The sequence below is a fragment of the Mustela nivalis genome, assembly GCF_964662115.1.
Source record: "Mustela nivalis genome assembly, chromosome: 5".
Lineage (NCBI taxonomy): Eukaryota > Metazoa > Chordata > Mammalia > Carnivora > Mustelidae > Mustela > Mustela nivalis.
The window spans coordinates 120,085,602-120,098,876 of record NC_139024.1 but is presented as its reverse complement, the minus strand read 5'-3'; the positions used below and the strand labels follow the sequence as shown (position 1 = coordinate 120,098,876).

The window sequence follows — 13,275 nt, the reverse complement described above, 5'->3', positions numbered from 1 at the left end:
CAAAACAAACTGAGGGTTGCTGGGCGGAGGGGGGTTGGAAGAAGGGGGTGGGATTATGGACATTGGGGAGGGTACCTGTACCCCTGGTGATAAAAATATATGTTTATAAAAAATAAAAAATTAAAAAAAAAAAGAAATGCAATGACAGAAGAAATCTCATCTTTTCCATATGCAGACAGAACTCATTCTATATACGTTCTCAGGATCAACAGTTATGAGCCCTCAAGTAGCTGGACTTGCCAGCACTATTTGTCTTAGGTGGTGCATCTTATATTTGCTTGGAAATTGGGTGAGTATGTAAGTTAGCTAATTGGCTTTATTCTGAGGAAAACCAAATTCTCCTACCTTAAAAATAAAAAGAAATATAATTCCTGTGTAGTTAACACAGAGTGTTATATCATTTCAGGTGTGCAGTATAGTGATTCAACACTTTCACATATACTCAGTGGAATTTCCTTTTTAAAAAAATTTTTTTTTATAAACATATATTTTTATCCCCAGGGGTTCGGTCTGTGAATCGCCAGGTTTACACACTTCACAGCACTCACCATAGCACATACACTGCCCAATGTCCATAACCCAACCCCCGTTCTCCCAACCCCCCTCCCCGCAGCAATCCTCAGTTTGTTTTGTGAGATTAAGAGTCATTTATGGTCAGTGGAATTATCAACAGAATCTCTGCAGGCCAGAATGGAGTGGTGTGATATATTCAATGTGCTAAAAGGAAAAAAAAAAAAAAATCTGCAGCCAAGAACCCAGCAAGGGAATCATTCAGAATAGAAGGAGAGATAAAGAGTTTTGCAGACAAATAAAACTTACAGTGGTGTATAATCTATCTATCTATTTATTTATTACCAATTCTCCCATCATGATGACAGGCAGTGATTTTACACATGGATCAAGGTGCCCACTCAGGATAGGCTCCTACCCTGGCAGAGAAGGGGGAGAGAGGGCTGCTGTCTTCCTTGGTGTGAGCAGTTCAAAGAGAGGCTTCCCGGTTCCTTGAGAAACACGTTCTTGGATCACAGAGCTGGCAAAAGGCCCATTTGTGTTTTTTTGTTTGTTTGTTTTAAAGTACTTAAATACATTTCAAAGAATAGAGAAAACACCCAGAATGACAAGTTTCCTCGAGTAAATGTTACCAAAAAAAGGCTGGGAAGGGACTCTCTTTCCCTATTTTCAACAGGGACAATAAGCCTCTTACTTTAAATCTATTTTGTCCTGCCAGTGAAACTTGGCTGGGTTTGCTCAGCTGGTGTTGTCCAGGTGGCTACTGGTTGATCTAGGACAGCTTCAACTGGAAAGGCTGCACTAGCCTGAAGATGTCTGTCCTGTGGCAGAGGGCAAGGCAATGGTACAAGCAGTTTCCAACCTCTGCTAGAGTCATATTCCCTGAACTCTCAGTGGCTGAGTCAAGTCACAGGTTGGAGCCCAGAAGCAGAGTGTGAAGGCATTAACAATATGTGGCAGAACGCTGGCTGGATGTAAGGAAGGCTGAATGATTGGGGGTATTTTCCTCATTATCCTGTCACAGATGTGGCCAAACATGAATTAGTTCGGGATTTGAGCCTGAAGCATCTGTGAGGAATCCTGGCACAGCTGAACCAGAGATGTGGATATTAGGGAGCAAGCTCAGGAGATATGTAGGTTGGTGGAAGTGATGACCGAGTGATAGTAGGTGTGCCCGTAGATGCCCTGGAGAGTGTGTGAGTTGAGAAGAGCAGAGAAAGATGGGTCATGGAATGAAATTCCTCCTTCTATCCCTCTGGGTGATGAAATTCCCAACCTCATGGTTGGGGAGCACTGCCTGCCCTCTGGGCCTGCCACAGGTCCCCATGTTTCTTTCTTCTGTTCCCCATGGCAGGACCCCTTACATTAATCTTGTAGGAACCACCCCCACAAGGAACCCCCCAAATGCAATGCTGCCCTTGGAGTTGTGTACAGGAAGGTTCTGCTGGAATCCCTGTGCTCTGCATGGCCTCCCTGTGCTCTCCAGCTTCTCTCTTCAGGTGTGGGCTCTGCCCCTCAAGTGCACATCACAGGGCCAGAGGAGGACGGGGTCCGAGTTGTGTGCATGTCCCCAGGGTGGTTCCCAAACCCCCAAGTGCAGTGGAGAGCTCTCAGTGGAGAGAAGTTCCTGACGTTCTCTGAGACCCAAGCCCAAGATGCTGAAGGGCTGTTCACCATAGAGGCCGCTCTTGTGGTGAGGGACAGCTCTTCAGGGAATGTGACCTGCTCAGTCCTCAACCCCATCCTAGGCCAGGAGAAGGCAATAGCCATTTTCATCCCAGGTCAGTACTACTTCTCACTCCTAAAAGGGTGGGATGGTCTGGTTGGGGGTCCCTGTGTGTGCTGGGCTGGGCCATCCTGAGCAGTGCCCTGGTGGGGTGTCTGGCTGGGCACAGTACCCTTCTTCCCTCAGAGTTCTCCCTGAAAGCTGGCTTTCATGGTGATCCTGACTGTGCTGATGCTCCTACTCCTTGGGGCTGCTTTTTACATCATGAAAGAACATACTGCAAAGCTCGAGGAAATGCAGGAATGGGAGAAACTGCACAGAGACAAGGAGCAGGACCAGCAGAAAAAGGAGGAGGCACTGAAGGCCAGAGGTAAGGCAGGACAGGGCCAAGGCAGACAAGTGAGGAAGCTGGTGCAGAGGAGAAGCAGATAGTAGGGACCTTGGCCAGGAGCAGGGGGCTGAGGAGGACCAAAGAGGACAGGTGGGGCTGTGGAGGCTCAAGGGTTCTGGAGTTAGATCTTCATGGAGACATATAGATGCTCTTGCGGGTTTTCTAGGTGCAGTCTTTGCTGCTCTTAGTGATGGGAGTTTAAGAGTATTTTTCAATTTTTTTTCAGATGAACTCCAAGGAGATCTTGGTATGTTGTGTCCTTTTCCCAGAAGTTTCTGTGTCACATTTGTAGGAGACATTCTGATTCTTAGCTCACCCATTTCCTGTGCTGCCTTTCAGACTGGAGGAAATCTGTTTACCTGGCTGGTGAGTGACTGTCCATATGTCCTTGGGTCTCTTGCCCCCTAAGCCATAGTGTCCCCTCTCTGTTTCATGCAGAGACATGACGACCCATCCCTGATGAAGTGGAAACTGGCCCGAGGTAGAGCTTGTTCCATGGGCTTTCCCCACCTGGGCTATTTTTCGCACATGGTGCTTTGAAACCTCGAATGATGGTGGTCACTGAGTCGGTCATGCATTTTGGGTTGATCTACCCACCTCCTTTGTAGCCTTTTAGTCTTCAGTGCAACTGGTTCTCAGTCAACCTGAATACGCTGGAACGTTTTAGAGAAACTATATAAATAAATGGGGTCATTAAATTTAGGAGTGTGTTCCCTCCACATAACACCATCGTGGGAGAGTCTTTTCTCTGCAGTTCCTGGAGGTACTGATCACAAAGTGTTGGGTAGAGGATAGACAGAGCTTGGTTGGGAATGTCGTGGGGTAAGTTGTCAGTGGTCCAGTGTTGTGTTTTCTGAGAATGTTTGGACACTTATCCTAGTGCTCACCTAACATCCCGGTTCTTAATTCATCTCCCCTTTTGTGTTATTTCCCACATCTATCTTTCCTGGAAATCATTGGAATTAGATGTTACATCCATTGGATGTTATAATGGTTTCTTACATTCATGGAATAATGTATACTTTATTCCCTAAAACATTTTCATACATTGTATAATTTTTGACCTTTAAAGCCAATTGAAAGCAGATGGGATACAAGTTTTGCTTTTTTTTTTTTTTTTTCATGTGAAAATTTCTTTATTTGGGGATGCAATTAATATTGGGATTCATTTCAGAAAAATTCTGTGGATTAAATTTGTTAGTATTATGCATTTTCTTTTGTTAATCAAGAATGGTTGGACATAGTGTATTGTTCTTTGAAGGAATACTGTTTTTATTGAAAATTTATTTGAAATGCACATTTTGACTTATTGTTGAATCCCCTTGCACCCCATAAAAAAAAGAAGAAACAGATTTAGATGTTGAATGTATTTATGCTGAGTACCTCCCACACTGCTACCAATTATTTTAACCATGAAGTTTCTTTAGAGATTAAAATTCTTCTCCACTGGCCCCAGGAAATCTACCTGACTCTTATGGGTTCAGAGTTTCCACAGAAGTTGTGTCTGTTCTATTGTTCAGAAAATCAAATGCATATAGATAACTGGTCTTGCAATGCTTGTGTGCATAAAATTGAATTAATAACTTTTTATCCTACGTGCCTTCCATAATACCCACCACCTGGCTCCCCCAACATCCCACTCCCCGCCCCTTCAAAACCTTCAGGTTGTTTTTCAGAGTCCATAGTCTCTCATGGTTCATCTCTCCTTTTAATTTCCCTCCACTCTCTTCTCCTCTCCATCTAAGAGTTTTTTCACCTTAGAGATTCTTAATGTTATAATCAATTGTTCAATTTTACATTCTGTTCATTTATCTCTTTAGACTCTGCTGAATTTATTTATTTATTTCTAAAATTTTGTCTCTTCTGGTTAAGATTGTTTTTCTTGGTTGACTCTTAAATCTACTTGTCTGTAGGAGAATAGAAGTTTAAGAGTTAAGAGTGCTTTTGATTTTTAATTTAATTGTCATTTTGATGGTTTTACTATTCATCTACATGTATCTTTTATTTTTTTTTAATTTCTTTTCAGTGTTCCACAATTCATTGTTTATGCACCACACCCAGTGCTCCATGTAATTGGGCCCTCCATAATACCCACAATCAGGCTCACCCAACCTCCCACCCCCCTTCCCTCCCAGACTCAGTTTGTTTCTCAGAGTTTTTTATTTTAATGTTGTGGTTTTTAAGATTCAGGACACTAACTTGGCTAAGGTCACACAGCAGGAACTGGCAGGCATGGAACTCAGCCTCCAATGCTGGCTCTCTGACTGGTGGTCCAGGGAATTTCCCAGAACATCCTACTGTCTGCCCATGTCAGGAGGGTATCTCCTCTCTGGCCTCTCTCCTTACTCTGTTGATAGTATCACCTGTAGCAGAGAGAGGAGGCAAGTGCCAGTAGATCAATACTATGCAGACTTGTTCTGGCTCATGTTTCACCAGGGTGTCTTCCCTTTCAGCCCTGAAGAAGTCACAGCTATATGCAGGTAAGTGACTCAGTTTCCTTTGGCTTTAACTTCCCAGCATCAACTGTACCACATTCTCTGTCATTGGACAGTGCACCAGGATGGGGTTGATGTCCCTGATCTCCTTGTTATGTTTGTTGTGTCCTTCTGAAGACTGCAGGGACTGTCCTTGGGATCACAGATCTGCCTCTATTCTGACCCATCCTCTACTGTAGGTTGCTGTTAGAATTAGCAACACCCACCGAACACACCTCGTTCAACGGATAGTTTTGTTGGTCCAGTGACAACAGAGTGGTCATTTGTAAGGGCAGTTGGACCATGGCATTGATGTGTACTTTAGAATTTGCTGTCTCTGGAAGATTTCAGAAATCAAGCTTGCCTGCTTAGGACTGAGGTCTTCCTTAAGGGATCCTTGTTTCTGAGTCCATTTTACCCTGAAATTCCTACCTCTTTCTGGACCTTCCTTTGGTTTTCCTGGTTTGTTTGCTTGTTTGTTTTTGCTGTTTCTCTGGAATGATGGTCTTCATTTTGCTTCTGCATGCTCTGACTCCTTGTCCAAGCCAGGTATCTTCCTCTAAACCTCCATGGTTGTTTTGGAAGTAGTTTTCTTTAGGTTAGCTGTTCTGATTCCAGATCCAGAGCCTCCAGGATGTTTAGGGAGTCCTGGTAGTGGATTTGTGAGATACTGGCCATTATATACAAAATTCTATGTACATCTTTGTATTACAGTGTTAAGAAATTAATTTTTCAAAGGACAGTAACTTATAATTGTTCACAACCATTATCTCTCCTTTTAGGAGAATTCTGGGTTTACCTGATGGGCTCAGTACTGGATAGATATATTAGGGACAATGTGTGAGGATGGCAATAGGAGAAGCTCAGAGGAGTGAAAATTGTTTACCAGAGAAAATCTGGGAGTAAATCAGGGAAAGAAAATGTGGTTGGAGAAGAGAGGAGGAGATGAGAAGGAAAGTGGAGAGCCTGTGATTCTCTCAGAGACACTTTGGGTGGTTGAGAGTAGAAGAGACACTTTGGGTTACTTTGGGTAGAAGAGACACCACAAATGACAGCCATTGTGGTTAGAGTGGGAAGTACACAGAGGACATGCAAGTTATTGGGTGCACAAAAAGTAATAACTTTCTTGACACATGTTTGAGAGATTTCTGGAAAGACTTATATTTATTTTACGGTGCTTTGAAGTAATTTTCTAACTGGGTTTGCTTCACATAATGAGGCCATTTCACCCTGCCAGTAGTAGTCGGGGGAGGAGTGTGATCCTAGGGTTGCTAATGCAATGAAAGGTTATCCAGAGCACCCTCTAGCACTGGGGTGGGTTAAGAATCTGGGCTGTTTGAATCCATAAGACATGCCTTTTCTGTCCTGGCTGTTTCTATTTATGATCAGGGACACAGCCTGTGAGAACAGAGAATGGAGATCCATTGGGTAAGAGTCTATGTTGACCAGATGTGTGAGGCAAACTCTTTAGAGAGCTTCACTGAATCTTGGGGCTTATCTGTTAAAAATGTGGATTAAATAGGCTTCTTTTAGCATCACCCCATTCTCTGCTGGATTGAAATGCCTGTGTTTTTAAGTATACCTTATATATGTTCTTTTTATTTTGTAAGGATTGACATCCTTACAGTAGAATCAACACTTTCACATAGGAGGGCTCTTAATGTGATGTAAACAAATGTCTGATATGATCTTATTCATGAAATTGGAAGAATAATTTCTGATGAACAGCTTGCTGTGGAATGAGGTGAAAAATGCACTTGGACCACGAAAGTGCACAGCATAGCTCTGGGTGCACTGTGGAGTCTCAGAATGGAACACCAACTCCCTTTCTCCTCTTCCTTCTTCTCCTCCTGATTCCTCGTCTTTGCTAATCTGTGTCAGTTGTCATATAGGAATGTAGAGTTTGCTGTCAGCCAATGTCTTAGTGAAAAACAAGTGAAGTTCCCTTTTCTCAAAATGTGACATGTCCACCCACTTCATGTGATCTGTTTGTATAAGCAAATTAACAGAGCTGGACGTTCTACTTTATCTGAATAAACCTGTGGGAGAATAGGGGTCCCACGTTGTCAGCAAATATTCAACAACGTGTCCTGTTCTTATTTTAGAATCATTCTAATTTTGTTCTGGAGTCTCTGTCCTGTTGGAGGTCACAGCTTTACTGGTGCAGACTTTTCAGGGCCTTATGACAGATATACATTTGTTGTGATCAGTTAGCTTCTTTTCTTCTTCCCAAAATGGAGTATGAAGGTTGGAGGAGTTTATGCTTTGCGTCACTGAAGGAGGGGATCCCTGTATTCCTCTCTTGCTCATTTCAGGTCCTCACTTTATAGAGGGTAGCTTGATATGGTCCTTAGGATAATTGGGTTTGAGGCTCCATCTAGGTTTTTGGAGAAATTGTTATTTCACCCTTGCTGCATTCGTATCTCCAGTTCCTTAATCTTACTCACATCTGTAAAGTCCTCTCTGCCAAAACATATTCACAGTTTCTGGGGCATAGGAAAGAGCCGTATTTGGGGGCTGATCATGTGTGGTGTCTCCTGCTGCCTTTGATCTCTCTAGGTGATTATAAGGAGAAGCAGATGACTAGACCCTGTACACACAGGGATGTTTTTCCTTGCAATACTCCACAATACAGGAAAGCAAATTCATTACTTTCTTTCACTAGATGTAGGTCTTTCTTGTTTTGAACTTCTCTCTCTCCTTCCTTGAATCTTCTCCATTACCTCTTGATGGGGCAAGATTTCCCTGGTGCCATATCCTGAGTTCTCCTCACCCATGGCTGAGAGTCCTCCTCCAAGTGCAGCACCACCAAATTATTTTGCCTCTACCATGATTTTGAGTCAACATACAAGTTCAGTTCAGTTTTTTATAAGTAAATGGAGGCCTCAGAAATTTTGATCTCCTCAGTTCTTTCTCAAGAAAACTTAGCTTTCAGGGTAGATGTGTGACTCAGAATTGAGAAAGCCTATTTTGATAATGAAATCTGTGCAAAGAGCCTTCTTTTTTGGTCAGTATCCAGCCCCTCAGTGGTGTTAAGCTTTATGGCTTGGGTTTCACGGGAACGTTGCAACATGATGGCTGTGGGTGTATGAGAGAGAGAGAGTATGCATGTGTGTGTGTCAGAGAGGAAAGAGGGGGAGAGAGATAAAGGGAGAGAAAGAGAGAGAGAGAGAGAGGGAGAGAGAGAATTAATGTGTGTGAAAAATAAATTCATCTGTGTATGCTTCCAAAACATTTTTCCCTATAACTCTTGGTTCAGTGTATTTCAGAGGATAGATACCCACACTGCTTTGTACAGTATCCTCAAGTCTCTGATTTGTTGTTCACATTTGTGAAATGTGGTTTTGTTATAGATTGGTGGAAGGAGAAGTTCCAGGCCTGTGAGTTACTTCAGTTGTTTGGGTGCTTCTACAGCTGTCTAATGGCTGCTGACATCTCCTTCCGCTTGCTGTGGTCATACAGATGCTGGCATCATCAATGGTGCTGGGGTGGGATGGGGCGGTGAACATCATGTAGCTGGGATTACTGGGTGTGACTGATACTGGAAATAAATGGGTATTCTTTAGTGCTGGAGTCCAGTCTGGCCCTCAAGTGCCCTGTGACATGTCTAACCCCCAGATCAGTCTTATGCTTACTTCTTCTGGTTGGAGGGCTGTGTGCTTCCACCAGAAGGCTCTATCTCAGGAGGTTTAGCCCTCCTTGCATGCAGCTAGGTGTCTGGGGGTAGGGTGGTGGTTGTGTGCCTTGGTATGTGGTAGGGCAAGTCCTTGAATGATTGGCAACTGTCTCTGCAGTGTCTGTCAGTCTGGATCTAGAGTCTGCCCATTTCAACCTTTCCATCTCTGATGACAAGACTAGTGTGACCTTCAAGGGCTCACCCAAGAACTCAGAAGATGGAGTCTATAGCGTCTTGGGCCATGAAGGCATCACATCAGAGTGCTGCTACTGGGAGGTGGAGATCAGGAATGCAGATACAAGTGAGTGGGGGCTAGGGGTCTGTAGGAGAGATGTGGAGAGGAAAGGCTGGTACCAGGAATCCCCAGAAAAGGGGATCTGGGCTGTGGGAGTGTATGAAAAGAAAGTCTATTCCGTCCATGATAATTCAGAACTCCTTGTTCCAATTCCCCACAGGGTAGGGGTATTCCTGGACCTGAAGGAAGGAGATGTCTCATTCTACAACATGACTGATGGTTCCCATATTTTCTCCTTCCCTCTCACTTCCTTCTCTGGGACTCTGTTTCCATACTTCAGGTTGAGGGCAGGAGATGTGTCCCTGACCATCTGCTCTGTGGTGGGCGGGCCTGTGCAGACCTCTGTACTCATTAACAACACTCCTTGTTCTTCAGAGGAACCTGTGAGCCTCTCAGGGCAGGGGCTCAGTTCAGGATGTGGTGTTGATGGTGCTCTCCTAGGGGCTGAATCTCCATTACTCCCCTCTGGCCCTGAAGCTATGTCCCCATAATGCTCCAGCATGTCCCAGTTTCCTCATGGTGGCTCTTCTGGGAGCTCAAGGCTCCCAGGAGTAACAGTCTCTGAAGTTAGTCCTGAATGGCTGGGTGTCTTGCCCTTCTCTTCTGGGTGTAGACTGCTGGGGTGTGGTTATGAGAATAGTCAGTCAGTTCATGCCTTATGCTCAGGTATTAGAAGATAAATGCTGACCTTTTCAGGTGTAATGAGGTTGGCTGAATTTTGCTGTTGGAAGTCATGTTCCTTTTGATCATGGACATTATCTCATGGAATCTTTGTATTGTTTTGATATGAAATAAGATGAGGTCTGAATTATTCTGAAGAATTAAATGGTGTTTATTTTATATAGTTTGAGTTGCACAGATGAACCCAGAGGCTATGGGTGGGTTACCAGCTTTATTTTAGGAAATGTGCACTCTGACTAAAAAACATTGTCCATCTGAACATTGCTGAAGAAATGTATGGCTAATGGACTTGAAGAAGAGTGGAGTGTACTATTCCATTGTACATGCTTCCTATTCTGGAATGAATGAGACATACTTATCTTAATGAACCTTAGTAAATATCTGTTATATGTGAAATACTAGTGCTGCATTAATTCAGGGATGGGAAGATGAGAATTTGGGTTCCCTTGTGAGTCAACAACAGCTGGAGAGAACAGAACTGCTACCAGAATAAAGAGATAAATGAAGAAGAGTGTTTTCAGACCCTGGATGAATTGCAGAAAGCTTTGACCATGAGCACAGTTCCAGAATCTATGTACAGCTTCTCAGTTCTTCTAGTCCAATTGTAAAGGTCGATGGAACCCACAGTAAATACAAGGAAGCCAGACTGATGAGGACTCAGACATTAATGAATAAAGGTATTTTGGCTCCTGAAGCAGAGAACACTGACCTGTTTTATTTCTGGGAGAGATGAGAAGATATGGAATTGGAAGTCGAAGAAGGAGGTCACAGATCTCAGTTCCTGCCTGTGACCAAAAATAGGAAAAGGACTGGAGTTGCTTTGCATATTTTTCTTTCCTGTCATATAGATGTGTCATTTGTTTTAATTATCTATTTTCCTTTTCCCTTCTTACCAGTGTGATTTTATGCAAGTTGTCAGTGGTGATATTTAAAATATAGTCTCTTGGTTAACAGAATAGTCAAATGAGTGTGGCTGGACTTAAGGAATAAATACAACTGATTCAATGCCTGAGACTGACTCTTTGTTCCATTTTGGGGAAAGAGTGGGAACTTTTTCACTTGTAAGTGTAGTCCTGTAGATGGGTGAAAATGTGGAGTTGTTGTGTTGATATATGGAAGTTCCAATGTGAGTAAATGATGTATGTGGAAGTTGAGGAGCTAAAAGTCTGATATATGCCCATTATCAATTCATTGTCTTTTGATTCAAATCTACCCTGTATGTGCTCTACTTGTTGATACTGAATGTCATCAATGTTTCTTTTTTGCCATGTGGCACATTTGGCACCGCCTTTCTCAGTTAGCCCACTGTTGGGTTTGGCCAGCTAACCCTGAGATGGTGAATGCTTTGAACTCGGCCTTCAGTGCATCTCTCACTGCTTTTGCATGGATCTGGGAGTACCAGATGTAGCTGTGGCCAGCCTGTTGCCAGTAGGTCACCATGATGTTGCTAGGGTGGGCGTATCGGGTCGAATCACCAGGATGCCTCAATGTTGGCTCGACGCATGGCCCAGCAGCAGGAAGGACTCTTTTCATGTTTTTTAAAAAAAGATTTTATTTATGTATTTGTCAGAGAGAGATTGAGTGAGCACAAGCAGGGAGAGTGGCAGGCAGAGAGAGAAGAAGCCTCCCTGCTGAGCAGAGAACCCAATGCAGGACTTTATCCCAGGACCCTAGGATCATGACCTGAGTTGAAGGAAGACATTTAACTGAGTGAGCCACCTAGGTGTCTTACTTTTGGTGTTGTTTCCCCCTTGATCTTATGATGCTACTGACAGTGGCCTGGAGAAGACTTAGCTTCTCTTGCCTTTGGGTGAGTGAGTATGACATTGTAGCAGGTTGTGTTCTAGAGGGCTGCCTTCCAGGGAATCTTGCCAGTCCTCTAGTGAGAGTTTTCCTGCCCAACAGGCTTGGTCTGCAGCGTGTTGGTGAATTTCTTTCCTTCCTGGGGATTCTGGTCCCACCCTGCCCAATAAACAGAATGTCAGTCATATTCTTTCAAATGTATTCCATTTTTTGGATGCTCTACCTCAGCCCTAGAGGTGATGTCTGCTTCCTATACCTTCTACTTCTGGTTTCCATAGAGTTTTCTTTGATCTCTTTCATAATTAAATACATCTTTCCTAATAATTCTTTCTATCAGATTTTCCCTGTTAAAATGACTGATGTGGTTTCTGCCTCCTGACTGGACATAGACTGATACAAACATCTAAAGTGAACAGTATGTTCTCACAGTATATGGGAAACGGTAGTAGAGGAAAGTTCAAATTTATTAAAAAAAAAAAACCAATAAAGCCATAAATATACTCGTTTGGGATCTGTGCATATATTTTTAAATACTCTACATGATAATACATTATCTGACATGTTCATCTCCTCCTTCCATATGGCTTGTGGCTTTATGACAGTGGATTACTTTTAGATGGGCTATGGGTATATTTCCTTTGAAATCGAGATGAAAGGAAGGTATGGATGGGATATGAATTATCCACACACAAAAAGAGATATCCTTTGAAACAAATGCACCAGCTGCCCATGTAATTACAGAAAGAATGGTTAAAACCATCGTTCTTGGGAGGAGTGAGGTCAGGGTCATGGCAGAATGAGTCCTTCCATTTGTCTCCCCCTTTCTGCTTACAACTAGTAGGATTCCAAAACCCAACAAAGGTTCTTCTGCACAGCACACCACACACCAAAGAGATCCATCCATGTTTACATCTGAAGGGGTGTGGATTGGGTCTCATGGAGACCAGAGCCCAGGCAGCTTTGGTGGGGCCTGTTACCCTGGCTTCTACAGTGGTGGTAATGCTCACCTGTGACTCCTGTGGTGGAGAAGGTGGGGGTGGAAAGGAGTGAGTGAAAGGCTACTTGGTCCCGTGGGCTGTGGCTGGAAGACCCTATAGCTATGAAGCCACAGAGCAGGGGCCTCTGAGGTAGGACATCTGTGACCAGGAGGGGGCAGTGCGGGGGAGGAAAAGGCAAGGCAGAGAGGCAGACAAGAAGAAACACTTTATGCACTGTCTGACCTGAGAGTTCAGCAAGAGAACTCCCAGGTCCGAGGGACTCCTGAACTTGAGGATCCTCCGCAGGGAGTGTGGGGCACACCCAAAGCCCAAGGGCTTAGTACATACTGGCCCCTCCAGAGTGCTAGCCTCCTACTATTTTTTCTTTAAGCCTGGTCTATAATAGCCACCAGGGCTACTCTTGAAAGAGAAACCAGAAACTTGTGGTCTTCTGCCACCTGTTGTAATACTAAAGAAGGGCCTCTAACCTCCCACCCATGAACTGTTAGAATCAAAGTTAATAAATTTTTACGTACACACAAAAGGTGTTGGCTACATCAAACTATTTGGCAGAGGAAAATCTCCTTAAAGAGCATGAAAAATCATGGTAATATGGCTTTGCTAAAAGAAAATGACAGTTCTCCAGCCACCAACCCTACATTTACAGAAGATTGTGATCCAAGTAATAGAGAATTCAAAATAACTGTCAGAACAGAATTCAGCAAGATACAAGAGAACTAGG

General features: G+C 43.6%; 2 protein-coding genes across 3 annotated transcripts in view; one reads left to right on the top strand and one right to left on the bottom strand.

Moving 5' to 3' along the window:
* Positions 1 to 13,275, bottom strand: part of LOC309865779 (butyrophilin-like protein 1) — a 507,893-nt gene that overhangs the window by 126,519 nt on the left and 368,099 nt on the right. The window lies entirely within an intron of this gene.
* The window catches only part of LOC309865789 (butyrophilin subfamily 3 member A3-like), a 488,935-nt gene continuing 478,068 nt past the window's right edge, over positions 2,409 to 13,275 (top strand). The window contains exons 1-6 of one of the 2 annotated variants that reach the window (XM_082732611.1): positions 2,409 to 2,606; positions 2,854 to 2,874; positions 2,967 to 2,993; positions 5,081 to 5,107; positions 8,455 to 8,481; positions 8,896 to 11,218. In XM_082732611.1, coding sequence (XP_082588737.1) covers positions 2,447 to 2,606; positions 2,854 to 2,874; positions 2,967 to 2,993; positions 5,081 to 5,107; positions 8,455 to 8,481; positions 8,896 to 9,563 — 930 coding nt within the window. In that variant the 5' untranslated portion in view covers positions 2,409 to 2,446 and the 3' untranslated portion in view covers positions 9,564 to 11,218. Of the gene's footprint in view, positions 2,607 to 2,853; positions 2,875 to 2,966; positions 2,994 to 4,927; positions 5,108 to 8,454; positions 8,482 to 8,895; positions 11,219 to 13,275 lie in introns of those variants that run through there. The other variant, XM_082732612.1, reaches the window with a different exon arrangement.